Source organism: Grampus griseus, assembly GCF_964374135.1.
Source record: "Grampus griseus genome assembly, chromosome: 15".
Lineage (NCBI taxonomy): Eukaryota > Metazoa > Chordata > Mammalia > Artiodactyla > Delphinidae > Grampus > Grampus griseus.
In genome coordinates, this window is record NC_139009.1 from 24,912,164 (window position 1) to 24,930,062 (window position 17,899).

Below are 17,899 nucleotides of genomic sequence, written 5' to 3' on the forward strand. Positions count from 1 at the left end.
CAGAGCTTCTCAAAGTAACATGTACAGATTCCTGGAATCCCCAAGACCCTTTCAGAAGGTCCATCAGATCAAAATCATTTTCAAAATACTAAAAACATGATTGGCTTCTTTCACTGTATTGGCACTCATTGCATTTCACTCATTAGCATTTATTGATGGCTCAGAAGTAACAGTAGGTAAAAACGCTGGTATCTTAGCAGTAGCAGCACACTGTACTAGTAGTCATTACATTCTTTGCCACTACACTCACCACACTCTATTTAAAAAAGAAAAAAAAAAACCAGTTTCATTCAAGAATGTCTTTGATGTAGCTGTAGCTATAAATTTAACACATTTTATAAAATCTCAACCCTTGAGTACACACCTTTTAATATTCTGTGTGTTGAAATGGGAAGTATAATGGTTGTCTCAGGCACTTACACGACTGCACAGCAAGCTGAACTAGCCACTTTTCTATAGAACATCATTTTTCTTGAAAGAATGACTGATAGACAAATGATGGTTACTTAATCTTGGGTATTTAGCAAATATTTCCTTGAAAATCAACAGTGAGCCTAGGGACTTCCCTAGAGGTCCAGTGATAAAGAATCCGCCTTCCAACGCAGGGCATGCAGGTGCTATCCCTGGTCGGGGAACTAAGATCCCACATGCCACGGGGCAACTAAGCCTGCGCACCACAACTACTGAGGCCACATGCCACAAAAACCACAAAGCCCAGGCACCCTGTAGTGCACACACCACAACTAGAGAAACCCATGCGCAGCAACAAAGAACCCGTGCAGCGCAACAAAAAGATCCCGCGTGCCTCAACGAAGATCTTGTGTGCTGCAAGTAAGACCCGATGCAGCCAAAAAATAAAGAAAATAAACAAATATTTTTTAAAAAAAGAAAATCAACTGTGAGCCTATAACATCAAGGAAAACAACTGTCAACATCTATTGCTAACTACAAAATTCAAGCTTTGAGAAAAACAGAATTTTGCAAACTCATTTCTACCAGTGCGGACTTAAAAGCTTCCTACATCAGAAAGACTTTTCTGATGAGAATGTGAAATTAACAAATGTGATTCTTTGACAACGAATAATGAAATGTGTAAACATTCGGAAGATCTGCATAACCCAAGGAACAAATATTTTCCAGATGATCAATACATGGGGTTAAGAAATCCTGCATGGATAAAAGACACATTCAAAGTGGAGGACAGACCAACTGATCTTAATGAAAACAGAGTATGAAAACTTCATTTCATTGCTATGATTTCAAATTCCACATTGCAATTAAATCTTTCCGAAACTGCCTTTAGGAGTACACCATCTTGATTTCATTGATAGCTTCACAGGTATATTAAAAATGTGTAACTTACTGTATGTCAACTATATGTCAGTAAAAGTTTAAAAAGTAAGAAACTACCACTTGAGTTTTCGTATGGCATCAAAGAAGAATATTCACAATTATCTGAAAGGTCTATTAAAATACTCTGCCCTTTTCTAATTACATATCCGTATGAGACCAGAATTTCCTCATATGCTTCAAGTAAAATAACATATCACAAGACAGTGAATACAGCTACAGATATGAGAATTCAGCTGTTTTCTATTAAGCTAGACATTAAATATATTTGCAAAAATGTTAATAAATGCCAATCTCCTTACACCTGAAACTAGCATAATATTGTAAATCAACTATAATTCAATTAAAAAAAAAAAAGCTGGACTTTCCTGGCGGTCCAGTGGTTAAGACTCCACGCTTCCATTGCAGGGGGCACGGGTTCGATCCCTGGTCAGGGAACTAGGATCCCACATGTCGCACAATGCAGCCTAAATAAATAAATAATTTTTGTAAAAGCGAATCTCTTATATATTCCCTGTTTTGGAAAATAAAGTTATTTTCATTAAAAATGCTACTGGGGGGGAGGGATAAATTGGGAGATTGGGATTGACATATACACATTACTATATATAAAATAGATAACTAATAAGGACCTACTGTATAGCACAGGGAACTCTTCTCAATACTCTGTAATGACCTATCTGGGGAAAGAATCTAAAAAAAAGAGCTGATATATGTATATGTATAACTGATTCACTTTGCTTACAGCAGAAGCTAACACAACACTGTAAATCAACTATACTCCAATAAAAAATTTTTTAAATGCTGCTTATGTTATTAATATGGAATGGGTTTATTACTGTTATTTTAAATGAATTAAAAGTAAATACTTCTAACGTTTCTCAGTTTTAGTTTCTAATTTGACAGGTATTAATAGACATAATCCACATAAAAGTTCTTTGAGGTTATCAGTAATTTTGAAAAGTATAAAAGAATTCTGAGACTGAAAAATTTGAAAACAACTGCTGGAGATCTGATGATACTTTATTTAGCTATTCACCTCTGGATAACCTTACTGAATGCATCATAACTATCTTCCTTTGAAGAACCAGAATAAACACTGAGAAAAAAAGGAGGTATGATAGGTAGAATAATAACTCTCTGTTGTAATATGAAAAGATCTTCAATTGTTAAATTTGTTAAGTACAAAAAGGCAAAGGATACGACAAAATACGAGATATTGGCATTTATTACACTTCAGCTTCCATTTGCTGAAAAGAGGGAGAAAATGATGACGTGTCCATACGTGCTTGTATATGCATAAAGAAACACCAGGCACTCAAGAAACCAGTAAAGGCAATACCTATAAGGGAAGGGGAATATGGAATACACAGAAGGGTACAGGAATGAGACTTCTCAATGAATATCTTTAATTTTTAAAACATACAAATGTATTCAAAATTTTTTAATTTATAATTTAATTTAAACAACATAATCCTAAACCAATATTAAGCCATAATTCAAATGTATTTTCAATTTTTATGTTGCTCTGATCTCAGAAAAACAAAAAATTTTACTCTTTTTTTCAGCTCCGAGGCAAAACAGTATCACTAGCAACTAAATACTCATGCCAGAAGAATAAGTATCTCATTTTTAAAACACAAGAGGGAAATGTTTTTTTAAACCTATAAATAAATCCATCATCTGAAAAAAAAATAGTAATGAATAAAGTAATTATAAAGAAAATATTAGGAGTTTCCTGGTGGTATAGTGGTTAGGATTTGGCACTTTCACTGCCGTGGTCTGGTTTCAACCCCTGGTCGGGGAACTGAGATCCCGCAAGCCACACAATGCGGCAAAAAAAAAAGAAAAGATTCAGGTAAAACCATGAAATCAGCAGTTATTTTAATTCTTTTATACTTAAAAGATGTCATTGACAGAATTAAAAGCAAAATTAGATACTGCACAAGAAAAAAATCAGTGAACCTGAATATAAAGCAAAAGAAATTATCCAAAAGGAAGCAGAGAGGAAAAAAAGGAAAAAAATAATTCTCAGTGAACTGTGGGACAATATTAAGATATCTAACATACTTTTTTTTATTTGGAGTCTAGAAAACAAAGGAAGTGAAAAAGAAAAATATCTGAGATGATAATGATGACTGCTTTTCCAAATTTGCTGCAAACTACAACCCACACATCTGAGAAACTTGACAAATTCCAAACAGGATTAAATTCAAAGAAAATTATTCAAAGGCACATGATAATAGACTAGCAGGAAAATGTTAATAATTTTTTAAAATCTTAAAGCAACTAGAGGAAAAAAGACACTCTATATTCAGAGGAACAAATATTTAAAAATCACATAATTCTCAGAATCTGTGCAAGCCAAAATACAACAGAACATTTATAAAATGCTAAAAGAAGTAATGTCAACATACCCACTGAATTCAATACCTACCAAACTACCTTTCAAAAATGGAGTAAAAAAGCTACAGAAATCAAGAGTATGGTAGTGGGAATTCCCTGGCGGTCCAGTGGTTAGGAACCTGTGCTTTCAAAAATAGGCAAAGGACCTGAAAACACACTTCTCCAAAGATGATATACAAATGGCCAATAAACACATGAAAAGGTGTTCAACATAATTAGTCATTAGAGAAATACAAATCAAAACCGTAACAATACAAATTCACACTCATTAGGATGATTATCCAAAAAAAGGAAAATAACAAGTGTTGTCAAGGCTGCAAAAAAAATGGAACCCCCAAGCATTGCTGGTAGGAATGTAAAATGGTGCAACTACTGTGGCAATCAGTTTGGTGGTTTCTCAAAAAGTGAAACACAGAATTACTATATGACCCAGCAATTATACTCTTAGATAGATATCCAAAAGTACGGAAAGCAAGACTCAAGCGGATACTTGTACACCAACATTCATAGCACTATTATTCACAAAAGTCAAAAGGTAGCAACAACCCAAATGTCTATCAACAGATAAACGAATAAACAAACTATGGTATATCATACAATGGATATTATTCAGCTTTAAAAAGGAATTCTGATACATGCTACAACATAAATGAACTCTGAAAACATGCTAAGTGAAATAAGCCAGACATAAAAGGACAAATATTGTATGAATCCACCTAAATGTGGTACCTAAGATAGGTGAAATCATAAAGAAAGGAGAAGAGTGGTTGCCAAAGCTGGAGGAAGGAGTCAGTAGGGAGTTAAGTGTTTAATGGGTGCAAAGCTTCAGTTGGAACAGATGAAAACACTCTAGAGATGGATGCTGGAGGCGGTTGTATTGGATTGGCCAAAAAGTTCATTCTGTAACATCTTACGGAAAAAACCCAAATGAACTTTTTGGCCACCCCAATAAATAATACAAATGTACTCATGCCAGAGAAGTGTACATTCAGAAATTGGTAAAACAGTAAATTTTGTTATATATATTCTACCACAATTTTTTTAAGTGTCTTTGTATAGCTGGGGCCTTGCCAAATAGTTTATGCTACAATGTGATTTATGGTGAACTCCTCTTTTTGTTCTCCTGCTACCCTGGGCCACCCTGTGACCTCTGCAGGAGAGAGGAGGGCTGGAGACTGAGTAGCTAAGGTCAGTCACAAGCTTGCTCCATGCCTACATGACCAGCTCCCAATAAAAACCCGGGGTACCAAGGCCTAGCTGAGCTTCCCTGGTTGGCAATACTGCACACTTGTTGTCACGCGTCACTAAGGGAACAACTGGACTCTCACACTTGGTCTCTCCTGCACTCCACTGTACTGTATGCACCTTTTCCTCATTTTAACCTGTATTCTTTCTCTGTAATAAAACCCGTCTGTAAGTATAACAGCTCTGATCCTTCTAACAAATCATCAAACCTGAAGGTGGTCTTGGTGACGCTGACACATATGGAAAAGAATATACCATATAAATATTAACCATGAGAAAGTTGGATTGGCTTCATTAATACAAAACAAGGAACACTTCAGAGCAAAATATATTACCAGATATAAAGAAGAACATACACTGTGATAGTCAATTCATCAACAAAATATAATCCCTAACAGGTATATCAAATAACAGAAATTCAAAAAACTTGAAACAACAAATCAACAAAACTAAAAGAAAAAACAGACAAATCCAGAATTACAGACGGAAATTTCAAAACTGCTCTCAGGAACTGACAGGAAAAAAAGGAAAATCAATAGGAATGTAGAGATTTAAATATCCCAATTTAACCTAATTAACATTTAGAGAGCAATCTACCCCACAATGACAGAAAACATACATTATTTTCAAACAGACACAGAACACTCACCAAGACAGACCATGTAATAAGCCATAAAACAAGTCTCTTGTTAGTTGTCTGGGCCCAATGGAGAAAAACAGATGCAACATTTCCTAAACTTATTTGACCATAAACCCTTTCTGCAAAGGCATCTCCAGGGACTGTTTCTCAGAACACTTTGGGAAAACCTATCCCATTCATTCTCAACATCTCTCCCTAATTGTTCTCCTGGTTGTGACTAAGGAAATAAGAGAGTCAATAAATATACCTTTTCCTTGACTACCAATCCAGGATTAATCAATGTTATGAAGTGCACACAAAAGTCCTAAGGCAGGAATAAGCTTGACATATTTGGGGAACAGCAAGGGGGCCAGAATGGCTGGAACAACATAAGGTAAAGGACAAGTGGTAGAAGATGAAATCAGAAAGTTAGGCAGAGGTCAAAGCATATAAAACCTTCTAAGCCTTGGCAAGGATTTTTAAGTGTGATTTTAAGTATGATAGGATTTTGAGAAAAGAATATTATCTTATTTACATTTTTAAAAGAGCTCTGAGGCTGCTGTGTAAAGAACAGAATGGAAACTAGGCAACCAGTTAGGAAGCTCTGGCAGCAGCATAAGAGATGGCTAAGACCAGAGTGGCTTAGACCAGATTAAATGTGTTTGTCAAAGAAAAAAAGCCCAGAAAAATCTACATAAATTGTGTTGAGATGCCTTAAAGCATTTTCCCTACTTGGCTCCCAGGACATCTCGTTCTTTTCCTCATGAGAAGCTTAATCTACCTTCCTTACATGATATCCCTCACCTCTTCAACCTCTTCAAGTTGGAAATGTTCCAAGGCTCACTCACAAGCCCCTTTTTTCTGGCTACTCTGATTCCTATGGTGATTTCATCCAGACACTTGGCTTTAAATGTTATCTACATAATGATAATTCCCAATTTTAAAGCTCCACCCTAGGCCTCTCCCCTAAACTCCAGACTCATGTATCCACTTAACTATATAGTAAACATCTCAAACTTAACAAACCAAAATTGAGCTCCTAACCTTCCCCCTCCAAACCTGTTTCTCTTAAGTCTTCCCTTTCTCAGATAATAGCAACTCCATTATTGCAATCTCAGGGATAAACCTTAAGAAATATCCATGACTCCTCTCTTTCTCTCACACTCCACTCCAAGTATATCAGCAAATCCTTTGGACTCTACCTTCAAAATATACCCAGTAATGAACCACTTCTTACCCACTTCCACAGCTATTACTCAATCCAAGCCATCATATGTAACTTGGATTGCTACTTTCCTCTTAACTGTTGGTTCAGCCCTTGCCACTGCCTTCACCACTCCCCAACTGTAGTCTACTCTGAACATGGCAGTCAAGTGGTTCTAGTAAGTCTAAACTATAATAGATCATGTCACCAACTGCTCAAAACTTTCCAATGGCTATCTCACTCAAGTAAAGGTCCTTACAATGGTCTTCCAGACCTAATGTCATCTGACCACAACACTTTTGTGCCTCTGCTCCAGCTATTTATTTTCCTCTTAACCTCATGTCGAACTACTCTGCCCCATGTCACTTCATTCCAGTTGCAATAACCTTCTTGCATTCCTCAAATACTCCAGGCCTGCTCTAGCCACAGGACCTTTAAACTTGCTGTACCCTCGACCTAAAACTATCTAGCCCCTAACCCCTAAAATTACCTAGAATGCAAGGCTTGTTCTTTCACCTACTTCAAGTCTTCACCCAAATGTCAGTTCAGTGACATCTACCCTGTCCTTGCCATTTAAAATTTCTCTCATTCTTGGGGACTTCCCTGGTGGTCCAGTGGCTAAGACTCTGCGCTCCCAATGCAGGGGGCCCAGATTCGATCCCTGGTCAGGGAACTAGATCCCACATGCCGCAACTAAGAGTTCGCATGCTGCAAATGAAGATCCCGTATGCTGCAATGAAGATCCTGCATGCTGCAACGAAGGTCCCACATGCCGCAACGCAGGTCCCACATGCCACAACTAAGACCCAGCGCAGCCAAATAAATAATTAAACAAATAAATATTTTTTAATAAAAATAAATAAAATTTCTCCCATTCTTTAACATTCCTTATGCACCAGCTCCACTTTATTTGCTTTATAATTCTCCATAGCATTTTCCTCTAACATACTATGTGTTCTACTTACTTACCGTATTTATAGTCTGTCTCCCCCAACTAGAATATAAACTCTAGAGATTTTTGTCTGTTTTCATCTCCTGCTATGCACCTAGTCCCTAGAGCAGTACCTTTCACACAGAACTGAGTTTGTCCAATACTGAATGATGGAAAGTTAAATAAAGCCTCTGCAGAAGTGTCAAGTTTTGATAGGCCCAATTCAAATCCTAGGACTAGAGTAATTAAAATATACCAATTCCTTTGTCTATTTACACCATAAGAATAATATTCAATATTCTTAAGTGCTTTTAGTTATGCTTTTATTATTTTATAATATATTTAACCTGACACTTATAGAGGTGCTTACTGATTCCAAACAGTTCAACTTCTTACTTACTCTGGCATCACTATAAATAGAACACTAGGCTTCAGCTACAAGTCCTAGGTTCAAATTCTAGCTCTACCATTTACTAGTAGTATGACTCAGGCAATTTAGCCTCCTTCAAGTCTTAGTTTCTCATCAATAAAATAGAAAGGTGGGGATGGATTAAAGACCTGCCTGCCTTACCTATCCTGTACCTAATCATAAGATTATTGTGAAAGTCAAAAATGTATGAGAAAATGCTTTATAAACCATAAATGATACATAAGTGTCAGTTAAATGTCTATATTGTAGTTTGGGAAAAACCTGAATGGAACAGAAAAGTTCAGTGTTTGAGGCAGCATATCTCATCATACCTCCCTGCCCCTAACATTTAACTCTAGTTTTGGAGTCAGACTGGCTCTTCCACTTACTTACTATACCTTAAGCAAGTTACTCAACCTCTCTGAGTCATTGTTTCCACATCCATAAATGGAGAATATACCAACCTTGTAGCAACCTTTTGAAAATTAGAGGGTATACAGACATAAATGTAATGTAACTACAGAATACACTTAACAAATGACATTTTTACTTGTTGTCTTGACCTTCTTTAAAATGGACAAAAACCCAAAAGTAGATAATATAAACTACACTATGGAGGTAGGCAAGATGATTTTTGACTTGGAAATTGCATGTGAAAGGATAAGAAGGAAAGTGAGAAAGAGGTAATCAAGCAATAATCTCAAGTTTACCTATTAAATTTGTTCTTTCCTTCTTGCCTTTCTCCAAGGTTAAATAATAGGATGAGACGCAAACATCATCATACAGAAAACCATATTTAGTAACCTAAAAAAGTTCATTTCAAAACTAAATATTATATAGTATTTTCTCTTCAAAGGAGAATATTTGTATCAGTTTTTTAATTTCTCACACACCAAGATATATTTTGACACTCTAGAACTCAAGGTACATGCCAAAAAAAAAAAAGTTGTGGTTTTCCAATTATAGAACCCTGATATAATTTTATTAAATATATTTAGAAATATGACAGAAAGAATTAAAACAACTTAAAAAATAAAACTGCTACTAAGATATATACCATACAAACAGTTCAAGAATGCTTTATGAAATCATTAGACTCTGATATATTTCCTCACTTCTATGACACTAGTAATTATAAGGTATAACAACCACTTTCCAGGGGGGTGGGAGTGGGGGGGAAACCTCCCACATTAAATATACACTTAAGATATAAAACATACCAATTTCAGAAAACATTAAAATGTGATATATCCCTCTGAGATGGTGAAAACGTTCTATTTCTTGAGCTAGGGGATAGTTACACAGAGTATATTTGTGGATATTCATCAAAGTGTACACCCATTTTGTACACCCATTTATACTTTTTCTATATGTACATTTATTTCAAAATAAATTTATGTAATGTACCACAACCATACAGATACAGCTATCAACCAGATGAATTATTGATCTTAATATGAAAGGTGAAAAAATAAAGCTTTTAAAAGAAAACATAGGAAAGTTAGCTTCATGACACTGAGGTAGGTAGAGATTTCATAAACGGAAACAGAATACTAACCAGCTGATAAACTGGACTTCTTTAAAATTAAGAACTTTGACTCACCAAGATACCAAGATCCTGAAAAAGCTACAGAGTAGAAGGTATCTGCAATACATATACCTAAAAAGACTATATCCAGAATATATAAAGAACTACAAATCAATATGAAAAAAGTAAATACTCTAGTATAAAAAGGGCTAAAGACTTGACAGACACTTCACAAAAGCAGAGGTCCAAATGACTAATAAACATGGGGCCCCTAATATGAAAAGGTGCTCAACTTCATTAGCCATCGGAAAATAAAATCAAAACTACAATGCAATACCACTACACACCCTTCAAGAAAAACTAAAAATAAAAAGACTGACAATACCAAGTGTTGACAAACACGTGGAACAACTGGAATTCTCTCATATACTTCTGGTGGGAGTATAAGTTTGTAAAACCACTTGGCAAAACTTCAGCAAAATCTACTAAAAATGAACATACCATAGTCATAACCATGACCTAATAATTCCACTTAAGGTACATACCCAACAAAAATGCATATATACATTCATCAGGAAAAAGAGTACAAAAATGTTCAAAGCAGCAAAACTGTAAATAACAAAAATGTCCATTAATAGTAGAATGGAAAAACTGTGGTTTATTCACAGAATAGAACACAACAAGAATAAACAAACCACAGTATAACATGGATTAATCTCATAAATGTAATGTTGAGCAAAAGAAGCTCAAACAAGTTATTCTATATGATTTCACTTATACAGAGTTCAAAAACAGACAAAACTTTTCTATGGTGTTAGAATACAAGGAATACAGTGTGAGTTGGGAATTCCACTACTGATGTTTATTGAGCTGGGTGCTAGTTACAATGACACGCCTATTTTGTGAAACTTCATCTAGCTGTACACTTTTCTATATGCATGTCGTACTTCTTTAAAAATCTTACATTAAATAAGGTCCCCAACTAGTGAATCATGATTTCTAATCTTTTCCTACCACCAAGATTCTTCACCTATACTACGCTCAGAGACTTAACTAGCAATGGTCTTATATCACCCGCCATGTTCTTAGGGATTTAAATGTCAGTATCTCTGTCCATATGTACTATATGCTAAGCCCTTTAATGTTCACTCGTTCAGATACTTATTAAATTTATGTACAAAACCTGTGCTTGCTGAGAACTTGGGGTACAAAAAAATTAGTAAGACATAGTCCCTGTCTTCTAGGAGTTCATAATCTTATAGAAGACCACATACACAGATAACAAGGTAAATATATAGAGATACACACAGGATATTATGGGAACACAAAGGAACAGCCAGGGGTAGGTAAGGCATCAGGGTAGGCTTCTAGGAGGTGTTAACACCTGAGTCCTTAAAAGATGAGAAGGAGTTATCCTGGCAAAGTGCATTCCAACACAGGAAACAGCTTGAATAAAAACACAGTGATAAGAAACAGCACAGTGTATTTAAAGAAACAATGAACAGCTGCTAGACAGTTGCTGAAGCGTAGTAAAAGGGAGAACTGGGATGGGGTTGGGGGAAGTGGCCAAAGAGATAGGAAGATGCCAAGTCATGAAGAGACTTAGACCTTATCCAACAGGAAAGATAGGTCAGTGAGATTTATGCAAAGAAATTATGTGGTCAGATAGATTATTCAGGGAGCAATGCAGAGGATGGACTTAAAGGGAATAAAGTTGGCAGAAAGAAGGACAATTAGGAGGCAGTTATAACTGTCCAGACAGAAGATCATAAGGGCTGAAATAATGAAATGAAAGATATAGCAAATCCGGAAAAAGTACAGACACATTATGCTGCTGATCTAGAGACCACATTTTGAGAACCACAAATATATACTATGGGTTGACAATTTTTTTCTGTAAAGGCCCAAATAAATAGTAAATATTTTAGACTTTACAGGCCACATACAGACTCTATTTCACTTCTTGGTTCTTGTTTGTTTTTTAAACCCTTCAACAATTAAAAACCGGGCTTCCCTGGTGGCGTGGTGGTTAAGAATCCGCCTGCCAATGCAGGGGACACGGGTTCAAGCCCTGGTCTGGGAAGATCTCATGTGCCATGGAGCAACTAATTCCATGTGCCAAAACTACTGAAGCCCACACGCCTAGAGGCTGTGCTCCGCAACAAGAGAAGCCACTGCAATGAGAGGCCCACTCGCCGCAACTAGGGAAAGACCACTCGCAGCAGCGAAGACCCAACGCAGCCAAAAATAAAATAAATTAAATAAATAAATTTTTAAAAAAATTAAAAACCATTCTGTTAGTGGACTTTACCACACACAAAAAAAAAGGCCACAGGCTGGATTTGGACTGCAGACATAGTGAGTTTGCTGATCCCTGCTGTATACCCATAAAGAAGCAAGGATTAACCTTCCTATGAGATTAATTTTCCTAAAATGCTACTTGCTTATCAGTCCCCTACTCAGAAACTTCTGCACTGGTCCTGATTACCTACTGCATAAGTTAAATCCCTATGACGCAGAGCATTCACAGGCATCTACACTCTAGCTCCAACCAGGCTCGTGAACTACACCCCGTGAGAACCTTCCATTCTTATTAAATTGGCCTACTTACGCTTACCTGCCTCTGTATCTTTGTGGTGTTCCCCAATGTACTTTCTCCCTTTTCAAATCTACTCAAATACCCTTCCTTCAAAGCATAATTCAAATCCTTTGAAGTGATTCCACCCTCGTCCAAACTCCTAAAAGCACTGCCTCAATTTATCTGATATTTATTTTTTGTCTTGAGTTACTACACTTCAGAGAGAGACTTTTAAACTTGAGTAATAATTAGGGTGAATTTATCCTCCAATATCTTCTTGGAGGGCAGGGAATACTTGATACTTTTATCAAAGGATCTAGCATATAACAAGGGGTAAATAAAAACGAAGGTGTGTATGTAGATATATAACACATATATGTATACACACTTTTTTTTTTCTGAACTAGCTATATAACTGAAGCAAATGTTATCTCACCATTTTATCAGTAATTGAGCACTTTAATTCTATGGACACAATCCGAATGCTGCAGAATTACAGAATGACAATCCAAAAGCACATCTGTCTCTCTCCCACTACATGTTTTTAGGCCTAGTTTAAGGGAACAATAATAATACAAGTAAAATTTTTCCAATGGTCAATGTTATCAATCTAGATACAGTGGGGTCTAGAAGTCACTAGATCAAGTCAAAATTTACTTACGTATATTTTTATTCATTTTTAAAATATGAAATCAGCTTTTATAACTAAATTGCCTTTTTTTTTCTTTTAAATTTGGCAGCGATGCATGGCTTGCGAGATCTCATTTCCCTGAGCAGGGATTTGAACCCACGCCCTCAGCAGTGAAAGCAGAGTCCTAACCACTGGACCGCCAGAGAATTCCCCTAAATTGCTTTAAATTCACCCTAATTATTACTCAAGTTTAAAAGTCTCTCTCTCTCTCTCTCTCTCTCTCTCACACACACACACACACACACACCACACATGGTCTGAATTTTTTTTTTTAACAATAAGGTTCTCCATGACAATTCACATTCCAAAATTGCATTACTGATTTCATTCAGAATTTAGGGAAATAAGAATATATTTTAAAATTTTAAGAAAGTTGTCCATTTTAGTTCACTACTGATAAATAGTTTTAATCACAGAATGTTTTCAGCTGGATTAAAGGATTCTTTGAGATTACTGAAGAAGTCTTTTCAAGTCTGAAGTGTGAACTATGCCTAATTTTACTATGCAAAGAATGTTCAAGAATCTATAAAAATTCCTGCAGAATCATCTGGCCACATTTTCAGTGCAAAAGTTTAAAACACTTTTGAAAGGTATAGAAAACAAAATAAATTAACCAAAAAGTGGCCATGAAAATGAAAACTGTGACTTTTTATCTCTTCAAAACACATTGAAGAAAAAGTTTAGTGACTCACAACCCTGAAAAGACTATTATTCATTGATAACTTTAATAGTAATAATGCATTGATTGGAAGACAAAACCAGGAGCCAGGGACTCCCATTCCTGTTTTGCCACTGGTTTGTACAGAATCTTGGGCATATCCCCATAAGCTGAACAAGAAAGGCTTAACTGACATGCTAAGGTTGTGAGAACTGATGAAATGTTTATGAAGCACTTTGGAACCATGAGGGAAGCCACTATAACCATTAAAAGTCATCTGCTTAATGCAAAACTATAGCTACCTGTTAGGCTTGCAAATCCTTTATGTCTTCTTAACACAGCAAATCTTCAGTGAGTCAGTAAAGAGCATGTATTTAATGAGCGAGCTTAGCAACCTCAGAGAAATGAATTTTCTTCCAAATCTTTGTTTTCTCACAAACCATGTCTCTATCCAACCCAACTATTTGCAAAGGGAAACATGATCCGACCCACACTAAAGATTCGGGTCTAGGTATTGATAAGCCAATACCAAATGACTGAAAATTCAGGAATCACACTGGAATTTTGTCAACTTATCAGAAATGTGACTCCTGAAAATAATCCCAGAAAACAGTCGTTCTAACAAGAGCTTTATTAAAGCGAAAGTCCCTACACTCTCTCACCTAAAGAGCTGTAAAGTATTTTTGGACAGTGTCGATAGAAGACTAAACTCGCTCAAAACCTGACCCAACGCGTTAAGTAGTTCCAGCACCTGCTTGGTGTTAAGCGACTGGAGACTGGGGAGGCTGCTCAGGAAAAAGTGCTGATGCCATCTCCAGCTGCCCCTTTCGTGAATGACAGTAACAATGAAAACACTGACAAAAGAGGTAGGAGGCCACCCCAAGCCTCTGCTTAGCAATACTTCTACCCTACCCCCAACAGACAGAGCAGCAAACCCCAGAAAGGGGCGTCCCCTCACAGACCTAACATGCCCAGACCCTGCCTCTGGTCTGGCAATGTCAAAAAGTACTACCCTTCACTCCTCTCAAGACGGCTGAGCACCTGAAAGGTGAGGGGGAAATGCGGCCTCTCGTTCTGAACTGCCAAGGGGAGCGGGAGAAGACTGCCTGGCAGGAGGCGGGCGAGCAGAGCCCGTGTGCACCCCGGGAGACTAAGAAGTCCCCGGGTCGCGGGCGCCGCTCGGAGCGTCGTGGGGAGGAGAGGCGAAGAGAGGAGATGGGAGGGGAAGGGACGGGAGGGGAGGGGAAAGGAGGAAGGCGCTTCCCTCCCGCGGCTGGAGGGCGGAGGGTCGCTCGGCTCCGCACGGAGGAAGCAGGGCTAGGGCGCAGGGCTAACCGTCCCCCCGGGGGGTGGCTGCGGCCGGCCGCCCGCTTCCCGGGAGCCGGAGGAGGCGACAAGTAGGCTCGGTCGGGGAGCACATTCTTTCCTCGAGCCTGGTCCTGAGAGAGGGCGCAGGCTGCCGAGGCGGCAACTCTCCCTCTCGCCCAACTCCCGGCAGAGCGTGAGGGAGGCCGACCCCGGGCTGACCGGCGGGATGCCGCCCGGGTGGGAAGGCGGCGAGGCCAGCCTCCGGCCCGCTCCCTCCCCACGCGGTCCGCGGCCGGCGGCCGTCAGCGCCCTCGTCTCTCCCGCCGCCGCGCGGGGCCGGGCCGCCGACCTCGGCCGGCCGGGCGCGGGGCCAGGCAGCGGCAGCGGAAGGGCCGGCCGGCCTGGGGCCCTACCTGAGGCTGTGTACCAGCTCCCGGCGTGACTGGCTTCCCGGCAGACCACTCGGTTGGACATCTTGGTGCCTGTGCCGCCTATGGTGCACGAGGATGAATGAGGAGGCGGCGGCGGCGGCGGCAGGAGCGGCTCCGCGAGGGGACGAGACACCGCGGGCCCAGCCCAGGAGGAGGCGGCAGCGGGGAGGGGATCAGCCCGGCCCAGGAGGAGGAGGAAGAGGAGGAGGCGGCGGCCCGGGAGGAGGAGGAGATGGCAGCCGGGGCGGTGGCGGCGGCGGCGGCGGCAACAATCACCTCAAACTCGGGCGGCCGCCGGAAGACGGGGCCCGCGGCGGCCTCACCGAAGCCCGGAAAGCCTGGCCCCGGCCCCCAAAGTCGCCGCTGCTCCCCAGCCGGGGCTGGTTCCGCCGAGCCACCCCCACGGCCCCCTCCCCTACCGGTCGGCCTCCCGGAGCCACCGCCGGTGACCCCACCCCCGTGACTCCGCGCCCGCCCCCTCCCCCCACCCCCCGCGGGACTCCCCGCACCCACCCCCACCCCCGGCGGGGCCCTCCTGCCCGCCCGGCTGTCGGCCCGCCGGCCCCGCCCCGCCCCGCTCCTCCTCCGGCCGCGCGGCGAGGTTAACGGCGGACACTGGACAGGCCACACGGCATCTGGGGTCGGGCGGCCCCGCGGGGAGCCAGCGGCGGCTGCTGCTCCGCGCACACAAAAGCCCAGGGCCGGGGCCTGAACCGGGGAAGGCAGACCCGGAGAAGAGCCAACGCTTCCTTACTCGCCACTCTAACGGGTCCTGCCCACTGAGCATGCCCAGCAGCCTCTGCCAGGCCCGCCGAGGAATCTCGACGTGCGCGGTCCGCTCTCCGGGGTTTAGCGGCAGCAGAGGCTGGGAGGGGGAGGGCGCGGGGAGTAGGACGCAGCCGCAGGGCAAGCCCCCTCCCCCAACCAACTTCCTTAAACGCAGAGCACCCAGGGCAAGACGGTGCGGCTTTCCACGTGGAAAGTCCCCTGTCTTCCCCGCCACACACAGGAATCCTTAGTGGATGCTCGCCCCCAAGGTTTCACTACTAGGCACGCAAGTCTGTGGCCACGATGGGAAGTTCATTTGTAGAAGCAGGCATGTGGTAGTGTGCCTGTGGTCCTGCAAATGCTACTTTTTGCTTCACCGGGCCACTCTTACCGTCTAATCATGGCTCTTACACTGTAAACAGTTATATTTATGTAATTGCATGTCTTAACTCCGTAACTAGACTACAGTGTGATATAGCTAGCCTCAGTTATTCTCATCTATAAAATGGGTATAACAATACTCAAGGTGTGTCCCTAGGATTATGAGTTAATAAATGTAAAGAGCCTGATAGAGTAGTCATACAACAAACATTATTTCCAACCCTCCATTATCTTTTAAATCCCACGTGTCAGGAACAAAGAATTACGTTAAAATTATACAAGAATCACAGCAAAGTAGAATATCTTGGACCTCCAAGGAAATGTCATGGAGTAGACCATTCCAAAACTGGGACGAGAGTAAGAGAAAGTTGCATACCTTCAATGAAAGACTTGGAGTTAAAATCATAAAAATTGTTATATCTGAATTTCACACTAAACAGATCCCCGGTAGAGTCCAAAACAAACGACTGACTGCTTAATTTTCAAGTTTTCCTAGTGTCATATAATAGATTTTTTTTTTTCAGGTACTATATAGTTTCTACCCCTCCTCTCACCTTTTCAATTTTAAGGCTCAAGGATCTTGCATGAGATCCCAGTCCTGGTCAATTACTGGAACACCTCTGACTTTCACACCTTTTTATACACTGGTTTTAAGCTGGAAAAAAAAAATCTCCACTCTGTATAGTTCTTTACTCAATTTTTAACCCTCTCACTTCACCACTAACCTGCCCAAATATTAAGCTATTACACAGGAAAAAAAAAAAGGACATGCCAAGTAGTCAATTTAGGGATAACAGAAAAAGGAGGGCTGGAGCTGATTCCCTGGTACTCTTCCTGAAGAAGCAAAACTCAGTGATACCTGATGAAATGGTAAACTTTTCATTGTAAATTTCAAGAAAAGGAAATAGTTGATATGGTTGATACGGTGTAAGAATGTTGATTGCTATGTCACTCATCAGCTGTGTGATTATGGATATCTAGCAATTTAACCTTTTCAATGCTGTTTTCTCATCTGTCAAATGCAAACAGCAGTCATATGTAACTCACAGGCTTGCTGTGAGAATCATTAAGTATCATGAAAACAATTTATAAGCTGTTCTTTATAAATGTTTTATCATTATCCTCTGCTCCTAGCAACAATCCTAGGTCTCATTCCAAACTAGTAATGTAATCTAAAATTAAGCTTCCTCCCTATTAAAATGCTCAGTTGGAGGCTTCTTTCCCCAAAGGATTTTTCTTACTGATCAAACTCAGCAAAACCACAATGCCAAGCAAAGTGAAAGGTTAGAGGATCTTCTATTTCTAGAATGCTCTTAACATATCCCATCATTACTCCTCCTGTCCATTTTATTCTGGCTACCTTATTCAAGGATGTGCTCTTGAAAGAAATGT

The 17,899-nt window shown here is 40.1% G+C and overlaps 1 protein-coding gene across 3 annotated transcripts in view; it reads right to left on the bottom strand.

Moving 5' to 3' along the window:
• MEMO1 (mediator of cell motility 1) overlaps positions 1-16,158 on the bottom strand; it is a 129,511-nt gene extending 113,353 nt beyond the window's left edge. For 2 of the 3 annotated variants that reach the window (XM_082672576.1, XM_082672574.1), the window contains exon 1: positions 15,341-15,785. In XM_082672576.1, coding sequence (XP_082528702.1) covers positions 15,341-15,401 — 61 coding nt within the window. In that variant the 5' untranslated portion in view covers positions 15,402-15,785. Of the gene's footprint in view, positions 1-15,340; positions 15,786-16,112 lie in introns of those variants that run through there. The other variant, XM_082672575.1, reaches the window with a different exon arrangement.
• Positions 16,159-17,899: the final 1,741 nt, after the last annotated feature.